The 20293-nt window shown below is 52.0% G+C and overlaps 1 protein-coding gene across 4 annotated transcripts in view; it reads left to right on the top strand.

Moving 5' to 3' along the window:
• The window catches only part of CUEDC1 (CUE domain containing 1), a 96180-nt gene that overhangs the window by 55585 nt on the left and 20302 nt on the right, over positions 1–20293 (top strand). For all 4 annotated transcript variants that reach the window (XM_033183617.1, XM_033183618.1, XM_033183619.1 and 1 more), the window contains exon 2: positions 16088–16740. In XM_033183617.1, coding sequence (XP_033039508.1) covers positions 16405–16740 — 336 coding nt within the window. In that variant the 5' untranslated portion in view covers positions 16088–16404. The remainder of the gene's footprint in view (positions 1–16087; positions 16741–20293) is intronic.

Here is a 20293-nt window from a genome sequence, read left to right as displayed (position 1 = left end):
CAGCTCACTGCAACCTGCGCCTCCTGGGTTCAAGTACTGAATGCATCATGGTTTTTTTTTTTTTTTTTTTGAGGTGGAGTCTCACTCTTGTCTCCCAGGCTGGAGTGCAATGGCGCAATCTCAGCTCACTGCAACCGCTGCCTCCCTGCAACCTCTGCCTCCCGGGTTCAAGCAATTCTCCTGCCTCAGCCTCCCGAGTAGCTGGGATTACAGGTGCCTGCCACAATGCCTGGTTAATTTTTGTATTTTTAGTAGAGATGGGGTTTCACTGTGTTGGCCAGGCTGATCTTGAACTCCTGACCTCAGGTGATTAGCCCGCCTCTGCCTCCCAAAGTGCTGGGATTACAGGTGTGAGCCACCACGCCTGGCCAATGCATCATGTTTTAATGATGATCATCAAAGGAGCCAAGGGACTGACACATGTCTAGCTGCTTCTGGAAGATTCTAGCAACTGCTGGCTGCTTCTCATGCTGTTTTCTCACATCCCTTAAGTCTGATTAAACTTGTAACCCATTTGTAGGCTGGGGCCATTTCGGCTACATCCTCTATACAGCCCAGTCCCTCATGCCCATTCTGTGCTGGGAAAGGGGGAGCACACCATTCACACCTCCCAGGTGGCTGCTTCCCTGTGACAAACAGAGTAGGTGCAAGTTTGGGCTTGTGAGGTGATTTGGCAGTGCCTTTGTTTGATGACTGTTGACTAAGCCCAGGTGTGCAGACTCAATGTTTACAGAGTCCTGCTTGGCTCACGGCTGGGGCTGGAATGAAGAAAATAAATATTCAGGGGAGGGGTAGGTGGCATGGATGATCCAAAAGTCATCTGTTTAGGGCCTAGAGCCAGAGGTAAGGCATTTTTGCATGTTTCCTTAAGTCAACCAGACAGGAACTTTTTGTCATGAGTATCTACAGTGTGTGCTGGCTGCTATAGGGACCGAGCAGTCCGTGAAACTCAGTTTATATACCTGTGGACCAGCTGGGAACCTGGAGTGGACACAGAGGATGTTGGAGGTGAAAGGAGTCTTGGAGATTATTCAGTCCTACCCTCCCATTTTCCAGATGGAAACCTAGAGGCCCAGGAGGTAAAATGATTTGTCCGAGATCACTTGGCTAATTAGTGATAGGACCAAAACCAGCATCCAGGTCCTGAACTGCATCACCTTGCAAGAGAGTGGTCCTCTGGCCGGGCGCGGTGGCTCAAGCCTGTAATCCCAGCACTTTGGGAGGCCGAGACGGGCGGATCACGAGGTCAGGAGATCGAGACCATCCTGGCGAACACGGTGAAACCCCGTCTCTACTAAAAATACAAAAACTAGCCGGGCGAGGCGGCGGGCGCCTGTAGTCCCAGCTACTCGGGAGGCTGAGGCAGGAGAATGGCGTAAACCCGGGAGGCGGAGCTTGCAGCGAGCTGAGATCCGGCCACTGCACTCCAGTCCGGGCGATAGAGCGAGACTCCGCCTAAAAAAAAAAAAAAAAAAAAAAAAAAAAAAAGAGAGTGGTCCTCACACTTTCCTGTGCATGGGAATGACCCAGGGAGCTTGTTAGAAAGCAAATCCCCAGGCCATGTCCTCAGAAATTCTCATTTAATAGTGAGTTAGAGAATATGGGGAGTCTGAGGAAGGTGGTCGCCACCACCCTCTGAGATACACTGCTATAGTGCAAAGAGCATTTGACTTCTTAGACTGATGGAAAAGCTCACTGCATTTCCTGAAGCCTCATCAGTAGCAGTGAGCGGAACAGGCAGAGATGCAAACAACTTGAGAGATGGGAGCATGAGGGATTTAAACCCAGGCTTTAAAATGCATTGCAAGCAACTGGTATGTCAGGAGACTTGACATGTACCTGCAATTTAAATGTGGCGCAGTCCTGGACAATCTCTAGGTCACACACCACTCGGTATATCTATCTATAAAATGGTCACGATGATCGTGGAAGGTAATAACCTACAGTACTACATTGTCACGAGGATTAAACGATGTGATGCATGAGAAGCACTTTGCCTAGCACTTGCTAAATGGCAGCTTCTCTGATTATGCATAATTGCTGGGGGTGGATGAGGGCAGGTTTCTGTTTAATGCCTTTACATAATGGACTTCTGCTGAGGGTTTCATTTAAAGAAAGCAGTTCTGGTTCTGTAGCTAAAGGAAGTGTACAGACCCTTCCATCCCTGGGGGACTAGGATGCAGCAGGCTGTTTCTGCAGAGGACTCATCCCAGTTTGCACCTAGAAAAGTGGTACCTTTCTCTGGTCCTGACCCACTCTCCCAGCCCCCACCTATATATCCCTGGAAGATTTCAATGATCAGACCAAACAGGGACTGTTTCTCTCCATTTTCTAGAAGTAGAGATTGAGGCCCTCGGGAGGCAAAGGAGGCTGGTTATGGGACCCCTAAGAGCTCTTGTCCCCTTCCCCTGATTGTTAGATTTGGGGCCGAGGCTACCAGCCCCAGCTGGCCTGAAGTCCTTCCCTGCGCTGCCTTCTAGGAGCTGGGCCTGCAGGGAACCAGGAAGCTGGTGTCTTGGCCAGGGTGTGCCACTTCCTGGTTCTGGCCAGTTTTGCTGCCAGTCAGGTCAGCCTGACCTTACCAATGCTGTAAAATCCATTCCAAGTGCAGATGGGGGAAGAGAAGGATCCCAAGGCCTTATCTGGCCCTGCTATCAGCCTAATGAAGGGGGTGGCTTGGAGGGTGGGCTGTGGGAGGGCTGAGGGTGCTGTCAGTGCACACTAGTGAGTGCGTATAGAAGAGTGATTGTAATTTTAGCTTCAGAGTTGGGCGAAGAGGGGAGTAGTACATTGAGTGCCTGGGCTGTGTGGGACGGTTCAAGAAAAAATCCTAAAGCGGTGTCTGTGTCCTGTGGCTGTGAGGGCCTGGGAGGAGCATGTGGCACTGTGCAAGTGAATGGGGTTGAGTGAGCTGGTGTGTGTGGCAATGAGTGGGAGCTTGTGAGCACATGCAGGCATGTGAGCTGTGTGCTGGCATGTGTTGCTGTGTGTGCCCATACAAGGAGAGAGCACTGGCCAGGAGTCTCACGATCTGGGTTCGAATCCCAGTGCTGCAGCCACTGGGCTCTGTGACCTTTGGCAACATGCACCATCTGGAAGTGAGAACATGAGGTTTCTCCTGCCTCCCTAACCGTGGCAGCTCCAGAGTATATGTGTGGGCACGTGGGTGTGCGGATGGGCAGGAGAGGGGACCTAGGCAGCTGGCATCTGGGCGCTCCTGGCTGTGCAAGGGGAGCTCTGCTGCTACACAGGCAGAGCAGGGGCCGAGGCCAGGCGGAGGGAGCAGTCTGTGGTTGGGGGGTGTAGTTGGCCCAGCAGTAAGTGGCTCTAAACTATCCCATCTGCTGTCTGGGCTGGGCCCTTCTCACTCTGGGTGGAATTTCTCATGGTGTCCCGGCTGCCTGAGGCGGGCGGCCTCCCAGCCGCAGCTGCTGCCTGCTCTTCTGAAGCTCAGCCCTGGGCCAGCCACCCCTCCCTCCCAGCCTCTGTTCCTCTGCCCTGAGCCTGCATTCCTCAGCTGCCAGAGAAGGCATTTCTGAGAGGGCCACTCTGCCTGTGCTCCTGCTGCCCAGGGCCCATGGAGCCACTCCCCTGGGGGCCAGTTCCAAGCCACCTCCTTCCCCTGGGTAGGAGTGGGCACCCTGCATTATTCCAATCACTTCTCCTACCCTTGGAAGCTTAGCTGGAGGGCAGGGTATTGGCTGCTGGCCCAGCTCCCTGCTCTTCTCTTAGGGTCCCTGAGGTCTCCCAGCCTGAGGTAGTAGAGGTCCCTGAGTAGGGAGGCCTTTACGCTGCACATTCTCTCCCTTCACGGCTGGATTCAAGGTCATATTCCCAGACTAGACGTCTGGGCCAGACTCTAGACTCAGCCCCTTGGAACTATATGGCCTTGGGGTGCTATGGCCAGTGCTCATAGAGTCTTACTAACAGCTGCCCCTGACTGGCAGCTTCCCTTGTGGGGTGCTGTGCATGCCACCACAGTGAATCCCCTGCAGGAGCCCCATCTGAGAAGGTATAGGTATCCCCATATTACAGATAAGGAAATAGGCTCAGAGCAATCCTGCTTGCCCAGTAAGCTGCAGGATCAGGAGGTAAACAGAGGACTGCCCAACTTCTGACCACTCAGGCTAAAGCCCCACTCCTGACCACTCAGCTCCATGGCTTCCTACCCCAGACATAGCACCAGTAAACATCAACTTGTGGTTTCCCCTCCACCAGGAGTTTCCTGGCCAGACCCCCAGCCCTGCTGTGCCCCAACAGTTCCTCCACACCATGGTTCTACCTCTGAAACAGCTATGCTATGAGCCGGCACTTTGCCCACTCAACCCTCATTCCTTCCCTGCATCCCCAGCAGGAGGCAGGGGGGTCCCTGACCAAGGTTGGAGGGTGCCCCACGGGGGTGCGGTGACTGGAGAAAGCCTGCCTAAATGATCAGAGCAGGAAGGATTGGGTTGGGATTCTTAGGATTGAAAAGGTTTAAAGCCCTGGAGCCTCTGGGGTTTGCTTTCTTAAGATTTTTTCTACCATAATTCAGTTTTTTTTTTTTTTTTAGACCTAGTCTTGCACTGTCGCCCAGGCTGGAGTGCAGTGGTGCAATCTCGGCTCATTGCAACCTCTGCCTCCTGGATTTGAGTGATTCTCCTGCTTCAGCCTCCCAAGTAGCTGGGATTACAGGCCCCTGCCACCACACCCAGCTAATTTTTTGTATTTTTAGTAGAGATGAGGTTTCACGACATTGGCCAGGCTGGTCTCAAACTCCTGACCTCGTGATCCGCCTGCCTCAGCCTCCCAAAGTGCTGGGGTTACAGGTGTGAGCTACTGCACCTGGCCATAATTCAGGTTTTTAAAAATTTTGTTTTAATTAGAGAGTAAAGACATTCTAGAAAAACTTTTAATTAGAGACACTATAGGTTGGAATATAGCAGATCATGGACTCCAGGGCCAGACTGTTTGGATTCCAATCTGGCTCTGCCACTGACTGTGTGACCTTGTGTAAGTTATTTAATCTCTCTGAGCCTTAGTTTTCTTTTCTGTGAAGTGGATGCATTCATTGCTGTACTGTGGGGATTGGATGAGATAATACATGCCAAGTGTAGAGAAAACGCATGCATCTAGCAAGTGCTCATAGATGTTTGCTATAATTATTATTAAATAGTAACTTATGTCTGTTGTAGATAATATAATATGCAAAAGACATAGCTGGGTGCGGTGGCTCACACTTGTAATCCCAGCACTTTGGGAGGCCTAGGCAGGCGGATCATCTGAGATCAGGAGTTCGAGACCAGCCTGGCCAACATGGTGAAACCCTGTCTTTACTAAAAATACAAAAAATTAGTTTGGCATGGTGGCACGTGCCTGTAGTCTCAGTTACTCTGGAGGCTGAGGCAGGAGAATCACTTGAACCCAGGAGGCAAAGGTTGCAGTGAGCTGAGATCACGCCACTGCACTCCAGCCTGGATGACAGTGAGAGACTCCATATCAAAAAAAAAAAAAAAAGCAAAAGATATAAAAATCACTGGCAATGCTATTAATGCTTAGTAATCCAATAATAATGGATTATTTGTATATTTTATTTTTAAATTAATAAATGAGTATCAATCAAAATTTTAAAGGTATACAGGAATCTATAGTGGAAAAGTTTCCCTGATCTATCTCTTATGACCCAGTTCTCCCCAGGGGAAACATGTAAGTTTCTTGTGAATCCTTTCAGAGTTCATACACACACACACACACACACACACACACACACATACACACCGCATAATGCACTATAGTAGAGTGACTATACTCATTGTTTTGTACCTTGCATTGTTCCCTTAGGTCTTGGGCTAAGGAGACATATTGAAATCCCTCATGTTTGTTATTGAATAGCATTATATAGAGAGAGGAGGATGATGATAATGTATCATATTTTCATCAGCGTGCTACTGGGTAGACTTGTGGAGTGTTTCCAGTCTTCTGCTGTTACACTTACAAGGAATATCCTTATGCACATACACAGTTGCAAACATATCATCTGTAGGTAAATTTCATAGAAGTGGAATTCCTGAATCAGTAGGTAGGTGCAAAGTGTGCCTTAGTGTGGAGGGTAGGGGCAGGGGTTGGGAGTTCTGTTTGCAGGACCCTCCTCTGCCCATCCTGAGCACTCCTTTCTAATCATGGGTTCCTTGGCCTGGATTACCTGGGCATGTTCAGATGCTAAATTGTGGGGCATTGATTGCTGCCTGTCCCGGGGGCCCAGAAGTGTCTCCTGCTGCTGTCCAGACCTTAGAATTCAGCCTGTTGGAGGGCTTCAGCCTGACTGCCTATAGGAGAAGCCCAGGGAGGAGCAGCTGACCCCTTTTCCCAAGAAGCTGGGCCTGGTCCAGTATGAGCTCATGCCTGGAGCCAGCCCAGCTTCCTTGGCCCTGCACCTGAGTTACTGGTGGCCTCCTTCCTCCAGCATGGGCCATTTGACTTGGTAGCATGAACGCACGTGTTCCTGCCAGCCCAGTGGGGTCCCCTAGAGCTGTGGCACCTGCGGGAGGGCAGGGGGTACAGTAACCCCCCTCATCCACTGAGGTTTGATCTCCTTCCAGGCACCTGAGTCGAATATCTTGGCTGAGCTGGTGGCTTTTGTTTATGGAGAGAGGGACTGTTGTGGAAATAGTCCCCAGCCAGGCCAGGTTGTGGTGGAAAACAGTTGGTTGCTCAGGCAACTTGACAACTTCAGTAGGGTGGGAAAAAGTTTTTGTGAGGAAACTGCCACAGTTTTGTCTTCTCCATTGCTTCCTGGACATAAGCACCATCCCTTATACCTCCAGTGGCACCCAGGCACCCCCAGCCTCTCCAGGGGCAACCCTGCCCTTTAGAATTCAATTTAACTCACAGTTATTGGGTTCTTGCTGTGTGCCCAGTTCTGTGCTTGGCTCTAGGGAGTATGGAATGGTGACCAAGCCCAGTGGATACAGAGCATTAAATCTGGAATCGGACCTTCTGGGTTCAAATTTCAGCTTGGCCGCTTAGCTGTGTGACCTTGAACAAGTTACTCAACTCTTCTACGCCTCATTTTTCTACTATAAAGTGGAAACAGCAGTAGTAATATGCACCTCATAGAGCTGTAGAGGGGATAAAGAGAGTTAACATGCAATAAGGCACTTCGAGTCGTGGCTAGCATATAAGGAAGCAGGCAATAAATATTATCTATTCTCATTATGACTGTTATGACCATTATCTTGCTAAGATGAACCAAACAAATGACATGTTTCTCTGCTGAGGAGCCTCGTCTTGGATCTTTTTCACTGGAAGGCAGTGTTGCCTTCTTGATGGTGCCTTTTGTGGCAGCCACGCCTGATATTTGGGCCTCAGGAGCAGAGATGAATGATGATGTCCTTAGGACTGAGGCTCTGGGACCAATTTGTCCATGAGGGACCTCATTCACCTCCTCTGGAACCTCTTGCCCTCGTCCCTGCCCCACATCTCCCATTGGCTACAGACATGGCCACAAGTGTTGAGGCAGGAGAGAGAAAAATTAGAAAAGAAAAGGTCTTTTTTTAATCTTTTTTTTTTTTTTGAGACAGAGTCTCACTCTGTTGTCCAGGATGGAGTACAGTGGTGTGATCTTGGCTCACTGCAACCTCCGCCTCCTGGTTCAAGTGATTCTCATGCCTCAGCCTCCCAAGTAGCTGGGATTACAGGTACGTACCACCACACCAGGCCAATTTTTGTATTTTCAGTAGAGACGGGGTTTGACCATGTTGGCCAGGCTGGTCTCGAACTCCGGACCTCAGATGATCTGCCCGCCTCGGCCTCTCAAAGTGCTGGGATGACAGGCATGAGCCACCAAGCCTGGCCTTTCTTCTGATTTTTAAGGATTAAAAACAAATTTTAAAGGAATGCCCCACCCTTACAGATGTAAGTGATAGGGGTGGGGGTGGCCAAGGCGTCATGGCATGCCCAGCCTGCACAGCTCATGGGGTAGCCTTTGGAAGGCAGGGGCTGCCCCTAGCCTCACTCCTGCCGGCAGCCCTGCTGGGTGGGCATAGAAACCAGGTGTCCTGTTTCTCTGGGTGACAGTGGGGCTTCTTGCTGGCAAAGAGCTTGAGGAGTCCTTTTATCAAATCCTCATGGTTTTGTTTTGTTTTGTTTTGTTTTTGAGACAGAGTCTTGCTCTGTCACCCAGGCTAGAGTGCAGTGGCATGATCTTGGCTCACTGCAACCTCCACCTCCTGGGTTCAAGCAGTTCTCTCCCTCAGCCTCCCGAGTAGCTGGAATCACAGGTGCCCAGCACCATGCCTGACTAATTTTTGTATTTTTAGTAGAGATGGTGTTTCACCATTTTGGCCAGGCTGGTCTTGAACTCCTGATCTCCTGATTCACCTGCCTTGGCCTCCCAAAGTGCTGAGATTAAAGGCGTGAGCTACCACACTGCCAAATTCTCATGTTTTACAGATGTAGACGAGATCAGTGGTCCAGAGAAGTACGCAAGGTCACACAGCAGTGCATGACAGCATTGTCTGTCTCTCCCCTGCTCCTCCTCCTCCCCTAAGGTCCAGCAGTCTCTTTTCTCCAATGGCTGTGCCCGAGGGTCCTCTTTGCCCTTCCTGGCTGCCTGGGGGCAGGCACAGGTGTGGCTGCCCAGCAGCTCTGGGGGCCTCGGGAATGAGGCTGGCTTTGTTGCAGCCCCAGCAGCTGTGGCCATTTGGGTCGAGTTTCCATTAAGCCTTTTCCGAGCCTTGGGCAGGAGCAGGAGGCTCAGCGTTTAAAGGTCACCCGGCTTTTGAAGCTGCAGCGACATTAATAGCTTGGGAAGAAAACAAGCCTGTGCAGGGACAGGAGGACAAGGCGTCTCTGTCAGGGCTGCCTCACACACACACACACACACACACACACACACACACACCCTGAGAGCCTCTATCTGTCTCTTGCTCTCCTCTCCCCTTCCTTTCACCCCCTTTTGGGGCCTCTTCAGCTCTGAAGCCAAGAAGCTCAGGCAGATTTCCCTGCACCCCACCCGCTCTGAGGTGACAATTGGCTGAGGATGCAGCTGCCCCAGCCCAGCAGCCTCTGCCATTACCCACTTGAGGTTTCCGCAGGACTCAACCATGGTTACACAAGCCTCCCAGGGTCATATGACCTCATTCTGGCCCTACTGGCTTTTGCAGCCTGGATTCCTAATGAGACAGTGAGCCTGGGCTGCGTCTCCCCATACGGGAAATGAGAGCGCTGGCAAGTGGGTTGTCTTGCATGCCAATTCTAATCGCTGGGTAGTGGCTTGTGCAGAGGCCATGTTGCAGAGGGTTCTGAGGTTGTGTGGGTTCTGTAGGACAGTAATACCTGGATGGATTAGTGATGTCTGCCAAGGACGAGGGCTAGAAGGTGGTGACACATGTGCCACAGATCTCCGGCCTAGGACTAAACGATTTGACAACTCTGCAGGTCTTGGGTACTAAGACCCCTGAGGCAATTGGGTGGTTCTTCTCCCTTTTAATCAGTCCAAGGGTGGGGGTGGGGCACATTCTTGGGTTCTGAGAGAAAAGCCACTCTGGCCCTTTCCCTGGGAGCTGCCCAGGCCTGAGCTCTGGGACACCACCTAGTGGCCTGGCTTGGCAGTGCCACTGGGCTGGGCCCAGATCTTAGGCAAGAAGCAAATCCCTCTGCAGGTAGGCATCACGACAATCACAGATGGACACAGGGTCTGCTCCTTGGTGATTTTCAGAGGAGGGAGGCTGGGGTGTGCAGAGACAGAGCTGGTCTGAGGAGTCCTACCCTCCTTCCAGAAGAGTGACCTCTGGGTGGGGCACAGGAAGGTGCTGGCCGTTGGGACCTGTGGCTTCCTGTTCTAACTCCCACCTTTCAGGGTTGGGCCCTGATCCTCCTGGGGGGCAGAATGGAAGGTCAAGTCAGATCTAGGAGGGGGTCGACCTCCTGCCCCCAGGGCTAGCATTAGCTTGGAAAGGGGCAGCCTGCCATCAGTCTTGTGTCCATGTCACTGGGCTGCCTTGGCCTCAGACCCCTTGTCTCTGAAGTGAGATAATAACACATTTCCTTATATATCTTCTAGGTTTGTTGTGAGGAGTAAATGAGTGTGTGGGGGACAGAGGGCTTTGGAAACTGAAAAGCCCCCCGCCCACCATTGCTGTGAGCCAGAAGAGGAAGGGAAGGGAGGGAAATGCACAGTTACTGCAGTCCTCCATCTTTCCTTCCCTTCTTTACTCATTCGCCTAATAAATATCTATTGACCATGCCAGGCACCGATTCGGGCACTGGGGATACCACAGTGAGTATGGCAAAGCCCCTGCCCTCATGGAGCTTACATTCTAGTGGAGAAGATATCAGTGACAAATGTATAATATCCATGGTGGTCTGTTTCATGAATAGGACAGGTGAGCCTAAAGGGTTAGGAACACTAGGACGTTGAGGGGTGGACTTGCCTCTTTGGTCCCCACTCAAGGTGATGGTTGAGTAGGGACCAGAAGGAAGGGAGCCGTGCAGATATGTGGGAGCAGAACATAGCAGGTGGTGGAAAAAGTAAGTTCAGAGGCCCCTGGGTGGGAGTGTGCCTGGCTCATTGGTGGACTAGCAAGGATCCAGGTAACTGCCGTGAGTGAGGCTCTCTCTGTATGTGTGCATGCATATTTGACAGCAGGTCAAAAGGTGTCATGGGTAGGACCATGTGGGTTGGCCACAGTAAAACTCTGGGTATTCTGGGGACATGGAAATCACTGGGAGGTGTGGAGCAGAGGAAGGGCATGACCCCTGCGATGACGGGTCTCTAGGCTGGCAAGTGGGAGGCAGGGAGCTAGGGAGGGCGTGGTAGCTGTGGAGATGGTGAGGAGTGGCCAGATTCAGAAATCATTTGGAAGGCGGGGAAGACAGGCTTTGCCATAGATTGGACACAGAGTGTAAGAGAATGAGAGCACTCCAAGATGACTCCAAAGGTTTTGGCCGAAGCCAGGGAGAGTTGCCATTAACAGAGATGGAGAAGGCAGGGGAGGAACAGGTTGGGGTTGGAGGGAATCACAGGTGGGATGGATCCATGTTGTTGGAGCTGCTGTTGGGTGTCCAAGTAGAGGCAGCAGGAAGGCTGTATGAGTGTGGAGTTGAGGGGAGTGCCCACGGGAGAGGCTAGAGCACATGAGAGCCAGTGTTCAGTATGCACATGGTATTCCAAGCTGTGGGGCTGGATGAGATTGCTCAGGGAGTGAGTCTACCCCGGGAAAAGGTCCCAGGCCTGTGCCCAAAGCCACAGCAGCCTGTCTCATTGGGTGCTTATTATGCTCCAGGTACCCGTGTACATTCTATTAATACTCCTTCCAAGGGGGTGCTATCCCTATGTCTACAAATGAGGGAGCTGAGGTTCAAAGAAATGAAACAATTTCCCCAAGTCACACAGCCTTACTAGGGTCAGAAAGTGCACCCAGGGCTCTGGCTCCCCGGCTCTCACAGCCCCCATGCAGACCTTCGCTGGCCTTGATGCACCAGGCAGGAGGCTGGCTGGGATGACCTTGGGCAAGGCCAGATGAACTGCACTGGGGCAGCTTGCCCACCTCCGTGGGCCAAGCCGGGAGTGACTCAGGCCTTGGCTGTGTGCTCATGCTAGGAGAGGAGGTTGGCTGTTTGCCGCCCCTGCCAGGCCTGGATTCCTTTACAGGGGAGGTGGAGAGCCACTCTGATCCTGGCTCCCTGGGACCTGGAGGAGGACAGGTGTGGGGTTTCTGCTTCCCAGTCCCCAGGTCATCCACAATCATGAGTTCAGGGGAGCCTTTGAATCAGCTTCCGAGAGGTCTGATAAGCCCAGTGGGTTGTTTGCTTCCTTTTTCAGAAGCCAGTCAGGGGTTATCTCCCTCTGTTTCCCTACCAGTGCTCAGCAGCTGGGGTTCTGAGAGGTGGTATGGTTTCTCCAAGGTCACAGAGCCAGCTCTGGAGCAGAGCCAAGAGACCTTGCTACCATGCTGTCTGGGTCATGTTTCCTCTGCTGAAGTGTCCTCTGGGCTATGCCCAGTCTCCTGAACCTGGGGCACACGTGGCTGAATTTCTTATGCTCCTTGGCTCATAGCCCTGTGAGCCTTACTTGGCATTTTTTGCCTCTTAGGAAGTGGGTTCCTAATTCTGGCCTCTCCACATACTGGCTGTGTGACTTTGGGCAGTTTACCTAACCTCTCTGAAATGGTTCCCACAGCTATGAAATGGAGGCAGCAACACCTGTCTCATGGAGTTTTAATAAAGATTAAATGTGAAAGCACGTGGCACAAGCTCATAAACCTGTCGCCTACTTGCCTCAATCCTTTCAGGTATTTTAAACTGCTTTTCATCTGAGCAGTGCTAGTTGCAAAAGGCAGCCTGGCAGGGACAACTCTGACCCTGCTCCCAGGCACACCACAGCCATGGCCTCAGACTCTGCCCTGAGCTTAGCCAGGGGGAGAAAGGGAAAGTGCTCTGAGAATTGGGGGCCTCTACAGTCCACCTGGTTCTATAGGCAGCCTGGGAGTCTCAGACCTTATAAAGTCTTGTGGAAATGGTGCTTCTGTAAATCAAAATGTTTCCCATTACTGTTTCCCTGTGTTTCCCATTACTGTTCTGAGCCACTCTTCTCATCTACAGAACCACTCTTTAATAGAAAAGTCTAGACTTTGCCTTTACTCACTGTGTGTCCTCAGGCAACTCCCTCCTAGACTTGGGTCTCAGGCTCTTCACCTGTAATGTGAGGCGGGGTGTGGGCCTGGGCTGGAGTTGTCAGTCCTTTACATTTTGTGGTCCCCACAAGGATGCTTTCAATGCTTTGCACCTGGGCCAGATGGAAGCGGCTGCATGAGCTGCCGTGTCTCCAGTTGCCCAGGCCAGTCCAGCCTCCCCCAGGACCATGAGGATCGATATTTCCTTCCAGAGGCCTGAAAGAGTTCCAGGGATTGACATCCAGGTGCTGGGGAAAACTCCCCTAGAATCTCCCTACCCCACCCCCTGCGGGGGCAGCTTGGCCAGTTTACCCACTGCTCCTAGCTCTCTACCAGCCTCCTGGGGCAGTGATACCTCGAATGCCACCTTCTAGGCAGTGTGCTGAGGATTATCTTATTTCATTCCCATTGAAACCCCCTAAGGGGTGCATCGAGATGAGGACATATGGCCATGGAGAGGATGGGAGACTTGCCTGAGGCCCCATGCGGAGGGGAAACTGCAGCCCTGTCAGAACCGGTTTGCGCTTCCTATAAGTGGCTTCTGGAGCTTCTCAACACTCAGAGAGGCCCAGAACCCGAGGGAGCTGTCCAGAGGGCTGCTAATGGGGAAAATGTAGGTCTTGCCATCTTCCTTCTTCCTCCCCTGGGGGCGGCCCAGGTCATCTTTCTCTGAGGGATTGCCTTTGGCAGAGTGAGAGCCAGGTCCCTCCATCTCTCTTAGTAAATTACCGGCGGGGCAGGGAGCTGACGGCTTTACTCCAGAAGGCCTTAACACAAGTCACTGACCCCTGTGTGTGATGACACTAGAGCAGCAGGCAGTGGCCCAAGGCATCAGCTTCTGGGGCCTCCTGGCCCTGAGATCTGTGTTAGAGACTTGAGGGCAGGTCCCCAGAGCCCAGGACAAAGGCAGTTGTCAGGGTGGAGCCCTGCCTCGGAGGGCATTTTGGCTGAGGCGAAGCTGCATACTCTTCTGATGTATGTGGGTTGGTGGGAGATGTGGGTGTGGGGGTGTTGGGGTATCTAAAGCCAGCTATGGGAAACCATGTGATACTTGGCTACCTTCCTGTGTTCCTTCTCACAGCAAAACTCTCTTGCACTGATCATTTGAGGTGTCTCCTTGTGAAATGGCTTTGGCCCCTCTGGGCTCTGACTTGCTCATGTAGGAAGAGATGGGGTAGAGGGAGTTGGATAATAAATCATGCTTCACTCAGTCAACAGAATACTATTCAGACACTAAAAATGATGGCGTAGCCCTACGTATTCTGACATGGGAAGATGGCCACAATATCTTATGTGGAAAAAACTAGTTGCATAGAATTTATGGTTTGATTACATTAGTAACATAAATTCATTTATGGTGGTATATGCAAAGAAAAAATAATGCCAGGCGCAGTGGCTCATGCCTGTAATCCCAGCACTTTGGGAGGCCGAGGCAGGTGGATCACTTGAGGCCAGGAGGTTGAGACCAGCGTGGCCAACATGGTGAAACCCCATCTCCATTAAAAATACAAAAATTAGCCCCAGGCGTGGTGGTGCATGCCTGTAGTCCCAGCTACTCAGGAGGCTGAGGTGGGAGAATTGCTTGAACTTTCAAGGTGGAGGTTGCGGTGAGCCAAGATCGCGCCACTGCACTCCGGCCTGGGCTGGAGCCAGACTCCATCTCAAAAAAAAAAAAAAAAGAAAAAAAAGAAAAAATGAAAAATTGAGATGTAGACACACCAGAGTGTGAGTAGGTTTTCTCAGGGGTTGATGTGCTCACAAAAATATCTTGGCCAGGCATTGAGGCTCATGCCTGTAATCCCAGCACTTTGGGAGACCAAGGTGGGCAGATCACCTGAGGTCAGGAGTTTGAGAACAGCCTGACCAACATGGCCATCTCTATTAAAAATACACACACACATTAAAAAAAAAAAAAAAGGCCGGGTGTGGTGGCGTGCACTTATAGACCTAGCTACTTTGAGAGGCTGAGGCAGGAGAATTTCTTGAACCTGGGAGGCAGAGGTTGCAGTGAACCAAGATTGCACCACTGCAGTCCAGCCTGGTCGAAAAAGGGAGACTGAAAAAAAAAAAAAAGAGAGAACATTTCTATATCAGCTGTTAAGATTGTGACTCCAAGTCCTAGAAAAGTGAAAACAAGTTTGCACCTGTTTCATCAAACTCAAGAATATTATTTGATGGAATGGTCTCTTAAAATCTGCCACTTTTCTACAATTAATGAAATTACTGTAAGGCTTGGAGTAGGCATGAAAAAGTCAGAAGTTGGTGTTTTTAGGCCCACTCCCTTTCCAGTGGTCTGTGCTAACAGAAATGCAACCTTGGCAGTGGTTTACGTGCGTAGGTTTGAGTGGGCCAGGCAGTTTTTTGTGGCAGATTTAGGTCCCTCATTGTGCTTGATATTAAGTTCCACCCATACATGTTGTCAGGACACTGTGCTGACCCTGGGGGCTGAGGGACACACATTGGCTGGGGCAGGGGAACTGGGCTTGGTGGGGATAATAACAGAATTTACGACGTATATGGTTTCTCAAGACAACTTTGAGAAAAAACTTCTGGGATTTTAAAAAATATTTAGGGACACTGAGTGTTCCACAAGAACAAACGTGTCTGTGATATAAATAAAACATGTCGGCCTGACATTGGGGTGAGGATAATGAATTCCAGGAGTTGACAATGGCCTTGCATCTCTCTGCATCTCTCTGTTGGGCTGGTGCTTCTCAGGGGAGTGGACTGAGTTTTAGGACCTGACATGAGTTTACCAAGAGTGGGAACTGGGCCTCCCCATCAGCCCGAGGCTCTGCAAGGATGGAACCCTGTTTCCTCTCTCAGGCCAGAAGCTCCCAGTGACACTGGAGGGTCCCGTTTCTCATCACTGCTGTCCCTGGGGTTTGGTGGAGCTCTGCACAAGATGCCTGCCCTGGTGGTGGGACCACGACGTTGGGGCAGTGATGTGAGAAGATGAGAACAGGGACTAGAGATCAGAGAGGCAGGACATCTTTAAGAGCCCCTCCTGCCTCAGTCAGCTCTTCAGGGGTCCTTGGCAGTATGTGTAATGGTAGAGACCAGTGGCGTGGGGGCCATATGTCCCAGATTCAAATCCTGGCTCCTCCACTAACTCAGCGTCTATACCTCACTTTTTCCATCTGCAGCTTGGGGATACTAGTACCTACCTTACAGTACTGTCATGAGTTGGCCCCCATAGAACGCTTAGGATGGTACCTGGGTGGGGGGAAGCTCTTGCTAACTGATAGCTGTCCTGTGCTAGTAAAGAGCTGCAGGGATTTCATTATTGAAGCTGGGGAGAAAGCAGGAGGAAGAAGCAAGTCTCCCTTGAGCATGGTAGGGGTCGCGCCTCCCTGCCCTCATTTCTTAATAGCCCTTGGCCTGAGCTCATGTTTTGCTAGTCTCGGCCCTGACTCCATCTCCCTCGGTTTCAGGTGGGACCATCCGAGAAGCTGGTGCCAGGATGCCCCGGGGGTGTGGATGACCGGCCGCCCAGCCCCAGCACGGCCCGGTCCCGCATGCCACCGCCCCGCGAGGACCACTCTCCGAGGGCCGCCTGGGGCCCCGCGCGCCCCTAGTCTCCTAACCCGGAGCCCTCGGCAGCCCATTCCCGCCTGGCCACTTGGGGCGGAGGAGGCGCTGGAGTGAGCTGCCTGAGGCCGCAGAGCAAGCAAGCGGCTGACCGCGGAAAGACCCCGGGGAAGGGGCTTTGCGGCCGGCTAGAAACATTTTCTCCAAGCGGCTCCGCAAAATGACCAGCCTGTTCCGCCGGAGCAGCAGCGGCAGCGGCGGGGGTGGCACAGCCGGGGCGCGCGGGGGCGGGGGAGGCGCGGCCTCCCCCCAGGAGCTCAACAACAGCCGGCCTGCCCGCCAGGTGCGCCGCCTGGAGTTCAACCAGGCCATGGATGACTTCAAGACCATGTTCCCCAACATGGATTACGACATCATCGAATGCGTGCTGCGCGCCAACAGCGGTGCTGTGGACGCCACCATCGACCAGCTGCTGCAGATGAACCTGGAGGGCGGCGGCGGCGGCGGCGGCGTCTATGAGGACAGCTCCGACTCGGAGGACAGCATCCCTCCGGAGGTAGGGGCGCGGCCCAGGTAATTCCAACCACCGTTGGAACCTCTAAGAAGACCTGGGTTACTCCGCTGTCTGGGTTCTAATTAGCAAGCAGCCTTACTTCCCCTAGGGAAAAGTACCATCCGTCAGTGACCTTGTTTTATGGGCAGAAATCATGCAGTCGTTCAACAAACACTGAGCACTCACTCAGTGGTGTGTGAGACGTGGCACTAGACCCTGAGTCAGGAAGCATCACAATCAAGGTGCTTGTTAAAAATGCAGGTGCCTGGGCCCCACCCCAACATACTGAACTCCACTTCCAGGCCTAGAGTCCGCTAGTGGCCAAGTTAGACCAAATTTCTGCCCTCCTGGAGCTCAGAGTCCAGTGTGGACTAGAAGCGCGAGTCCCGTACTGACGGCCAGAGTGGTAAGTGCTCGATGGAGACGTGGAAGCAGCAGAAAGGGGTGGCTTCCCAGAGGAAGCGATGGCTAAGCCCAAACCCTAAACGAGACCCAAAGGAAGAGTGAAGCCGGGGGAAGAGTGTGTAGGCAAAGGGAACAGCTTGCGCAGAGGCTGGGAGGTAAAATAGTGTCTGACTGGCTAGGGAACTGGCAGCAGGACCATCTGTCAGGGTCCTAGAGTGAGAGGAGATCAGTGAGGTTGACAAGGCCCTGACGCTGAGAAAAAAGAGTGTGGCTGTATCCTGGGAGCATAGCCATGGAAAGGTAGTGAGGAATCAGACTTGCCAGTTAAATCCCTCTGACTGTGGCCTGATGGAAGCAGTAGTGAGCCATAGCCAAGCAGTCTCTCCAGGGAGGTGACTGGAGAGAGAGGACCTGCATACTTCATCAGTACCCATCTGCTGGAGCTTGTGAGTCCCTCCCAGTCCCACCCGAGTTCAGTGGACATCTGGGCTCCTACTATCAGCAGAGCCTGAGGTGCTTGGTGCAGAAGGGTGAGGCACACAGAGCCTGTTAATCAGAGGGGTGCTGTCCACAGGGCCATCTGAGACTTGCAGCCATGGACAAGACCAGGACCCAGCAGGTGGGATTTAACTCCACTCTTTATTGAGTCCTGACCCATGCCAGGCATCATCCTAAGTGCTTTAGATGTATCATCTCTACTTTTTTTTTTTTGGGTGGCGGGGGACAGAGTCTTGCTCTGTCACCCAGGCTGGAGTGCAATGGTGCAATCTCAGCTCACTGCAACCTCCACCTCCCAGGTTCAAGCGATTCTCCTGCCTCAGCCTCCCGAGTAGCTGGGACTACAGGCATGTGCCACCACACTCGGCTAATTTTGTAGTTTTAGTAGAGACAGGGTTTCACCATGTTAGCCAGGCTGGTCTTGAACTCCTGACCTCAGGTGATCTGCCCGCCTCGGCCTCCCAACGTGTTGGGATTACAGGCATGAGCCGCCGCACCCATCCCGATGTGTCATCTCTTCTAATCCTCACAAACTTTGTGCTGTGGCATTATTATTACCCTCGTCCCTGTTCTCCATCAGTCATCCTGCAAGGCGAAGTCTCCTTGCTTTTCCTCCTTAGTGTGTGCTGCTGAGACTTCTCTTGGGGGTGGAGAAGCTCTGTTGGCAAAGACATCTGGCTTATACCTGTGTCATCTGCAGCACCCAGGACACTCCAGGCACATAGCAAGCACTTGGGGAGTGTTTGTTGAATGAATAAATGCTGCTGCTGTCTTTGTACAGTTTTCTATTGTCTCTCTCCTTGGGAGACCACTCCTTCGATCTATTTGGAGTAGGTGGTGGAAGGAGTATTGGAAAATATGGATCCTCTTTGTAGAAAGAAGGAGAGAGAGAGTGAGAGTGTGCGTGTGTGTGTGTGTGTCTGCAGATACAATTGACCATTGAACAATGCAGCTGTTAGGGGCAGTGAATCCCCCCCATGCAGTCAAAAATTCACTTCTTAATATAACTTTTGATTTCCCCAGAAATTGACTACTAATAGCCTATTGTTGACCTCAAGTCTTACTGTTAACAGAAACAGTTGATTAACATATATTTTGTATGTCATATGTATCATATACCGTATTCCTACAATAAAGTACGCTAGAGAAAATAAAATGTTAAGAAAATCATAAGCAAGACAAAATATATTTTCTAGGCCGGGCGCGGTGGCTCAAGCCTGTAATCCTAGCACTTTGGGAGGCTGAGACGGGCGGATCACGAGGTCAGGAGATCGAGACCATCCTGGCTAACACGGTGAAACCCCGTCTCTACTAAAAATACAAAAACTAGCCGGGCGAGGTGGCGGGCGCCTGTAGTCCCAGCTACTCGGGAGGCTGAGGCAGGAGAATGGCGTAACCCGGGAGGCGGAGCTTGCAGTGAGCTGAGATCTGGCCACTGCACTCCAGTCCGGGCGACAGAGCGAGACTCCGCCTCAAAAAAAAAAAAAAAAAATATATATATATATATTTTTCTATTCATTAAGTAGAAGTAGATCATTGTAAAGGGCTTCCTCCTCATCGTCTCACATTGAGTGGGCTGAGGACAAGTGAGAGGAGGGGTTGGTCTTGCTGTCTCAGGAGTGGTGGAGGTGGAAGAAAATCTGCCTGTAAGTGCACCCATGCAGTTCAAACTCATGTTATTCGAGAGTCAACTGTATATGCTTTAAGTGTGAACTGGAAAGAAAGCTCTCTGCAAGCTCTGACCCTTTCTGCAGTCTGATTGCCCTGACAGTCTGGCAGGTAGGGTAGTATTTCCTCCTTTGTCCAAGGCCCCCACAGCCCTATAAACCTCTGCAAGGCTTCACCACCCCCTAAGTAGGCCCTTGCTGTATGTGCACTTCTGTTTTTCTAAGAATCTTGCTTTCCAAATTGAGCCCCCTCCCCTCCCTTGGTAGTCTTCCCAACCCCCCACCTTTGGAACTCTGCCTGGGCCCATAGGCAGGCAGCTCCTGAGCCAGCGGAAAGTGCTTCGGAAAATTTATGAGCCACAGCTGGAATGACAATAACTGCTGAACGGAAAAAAAACGCTTTCTGGGGCCTGATGGATGGTGGGCTGGCCTGAGGGGTATCCTTGCCATGGAGAAATATCTCCTGTCAGATAAATGGCCTAGACCCTGCCCCCTGGAGCACCTGGCAGGCATCCATCACCCACAACGAGTTAAGCCAGGAGGCTGAAAAGCCCAAAACTTCAGCACCTTTAGAGCCAGAAGAACAACCTCTTTGTGGCTGGTGGCAGTGGGAGGGAGAGGCCAGGGAGACCAGCAGCGCTGCTGGGGTTACTCTCCTTGGGACTCAAGCCCTGCATTCTGGAGCTTGCCTGGCCGGCCATCTGTCTTCTCTGTGTTTCCCAAGTCCTCTCCAGGAGGCTCTGATGAACGTCTGTCTGGTCTTGCTGCCCTGGGAGGCTGCACGGAGGAGCTGTGGGGGGGGGCCTCCTGGTGTGGCCGGGGAGGCCTGATTGCCCTGAGTCTGGGGGGCTGATTGCCGCTGGCCACGGTCGGAGGAAACCCCAAGCAGCTTCCTTTAGGGGACAGTTTCTACTGAGCTCTCCTCCCCTCCTCAGCCACTTCACTCCAACCCACATCAGTGGGAACAGCCCAGGCCAGCCACCGAG

Source organism: Trachypithecus francoisi, unplaced genomic scaffold, assembly GCF_009764315.1.
Source record: "Trachypithecus francoisi isolate TF-2019V2 unplaced genomic scaffold, Tfra_2.0 Lachesis_group20, whole genome shotgun sequence".
NCBI classification, from domain to species: Eukaryota; Metazoa; Chordata; class Mammalia; order Primates; family Cercopithecidae; genus Trachypithecus; species Trachypithecus francoisi.
This window is presented reverse-complemented; position numbering and strand designations above follow the sequence as displayed.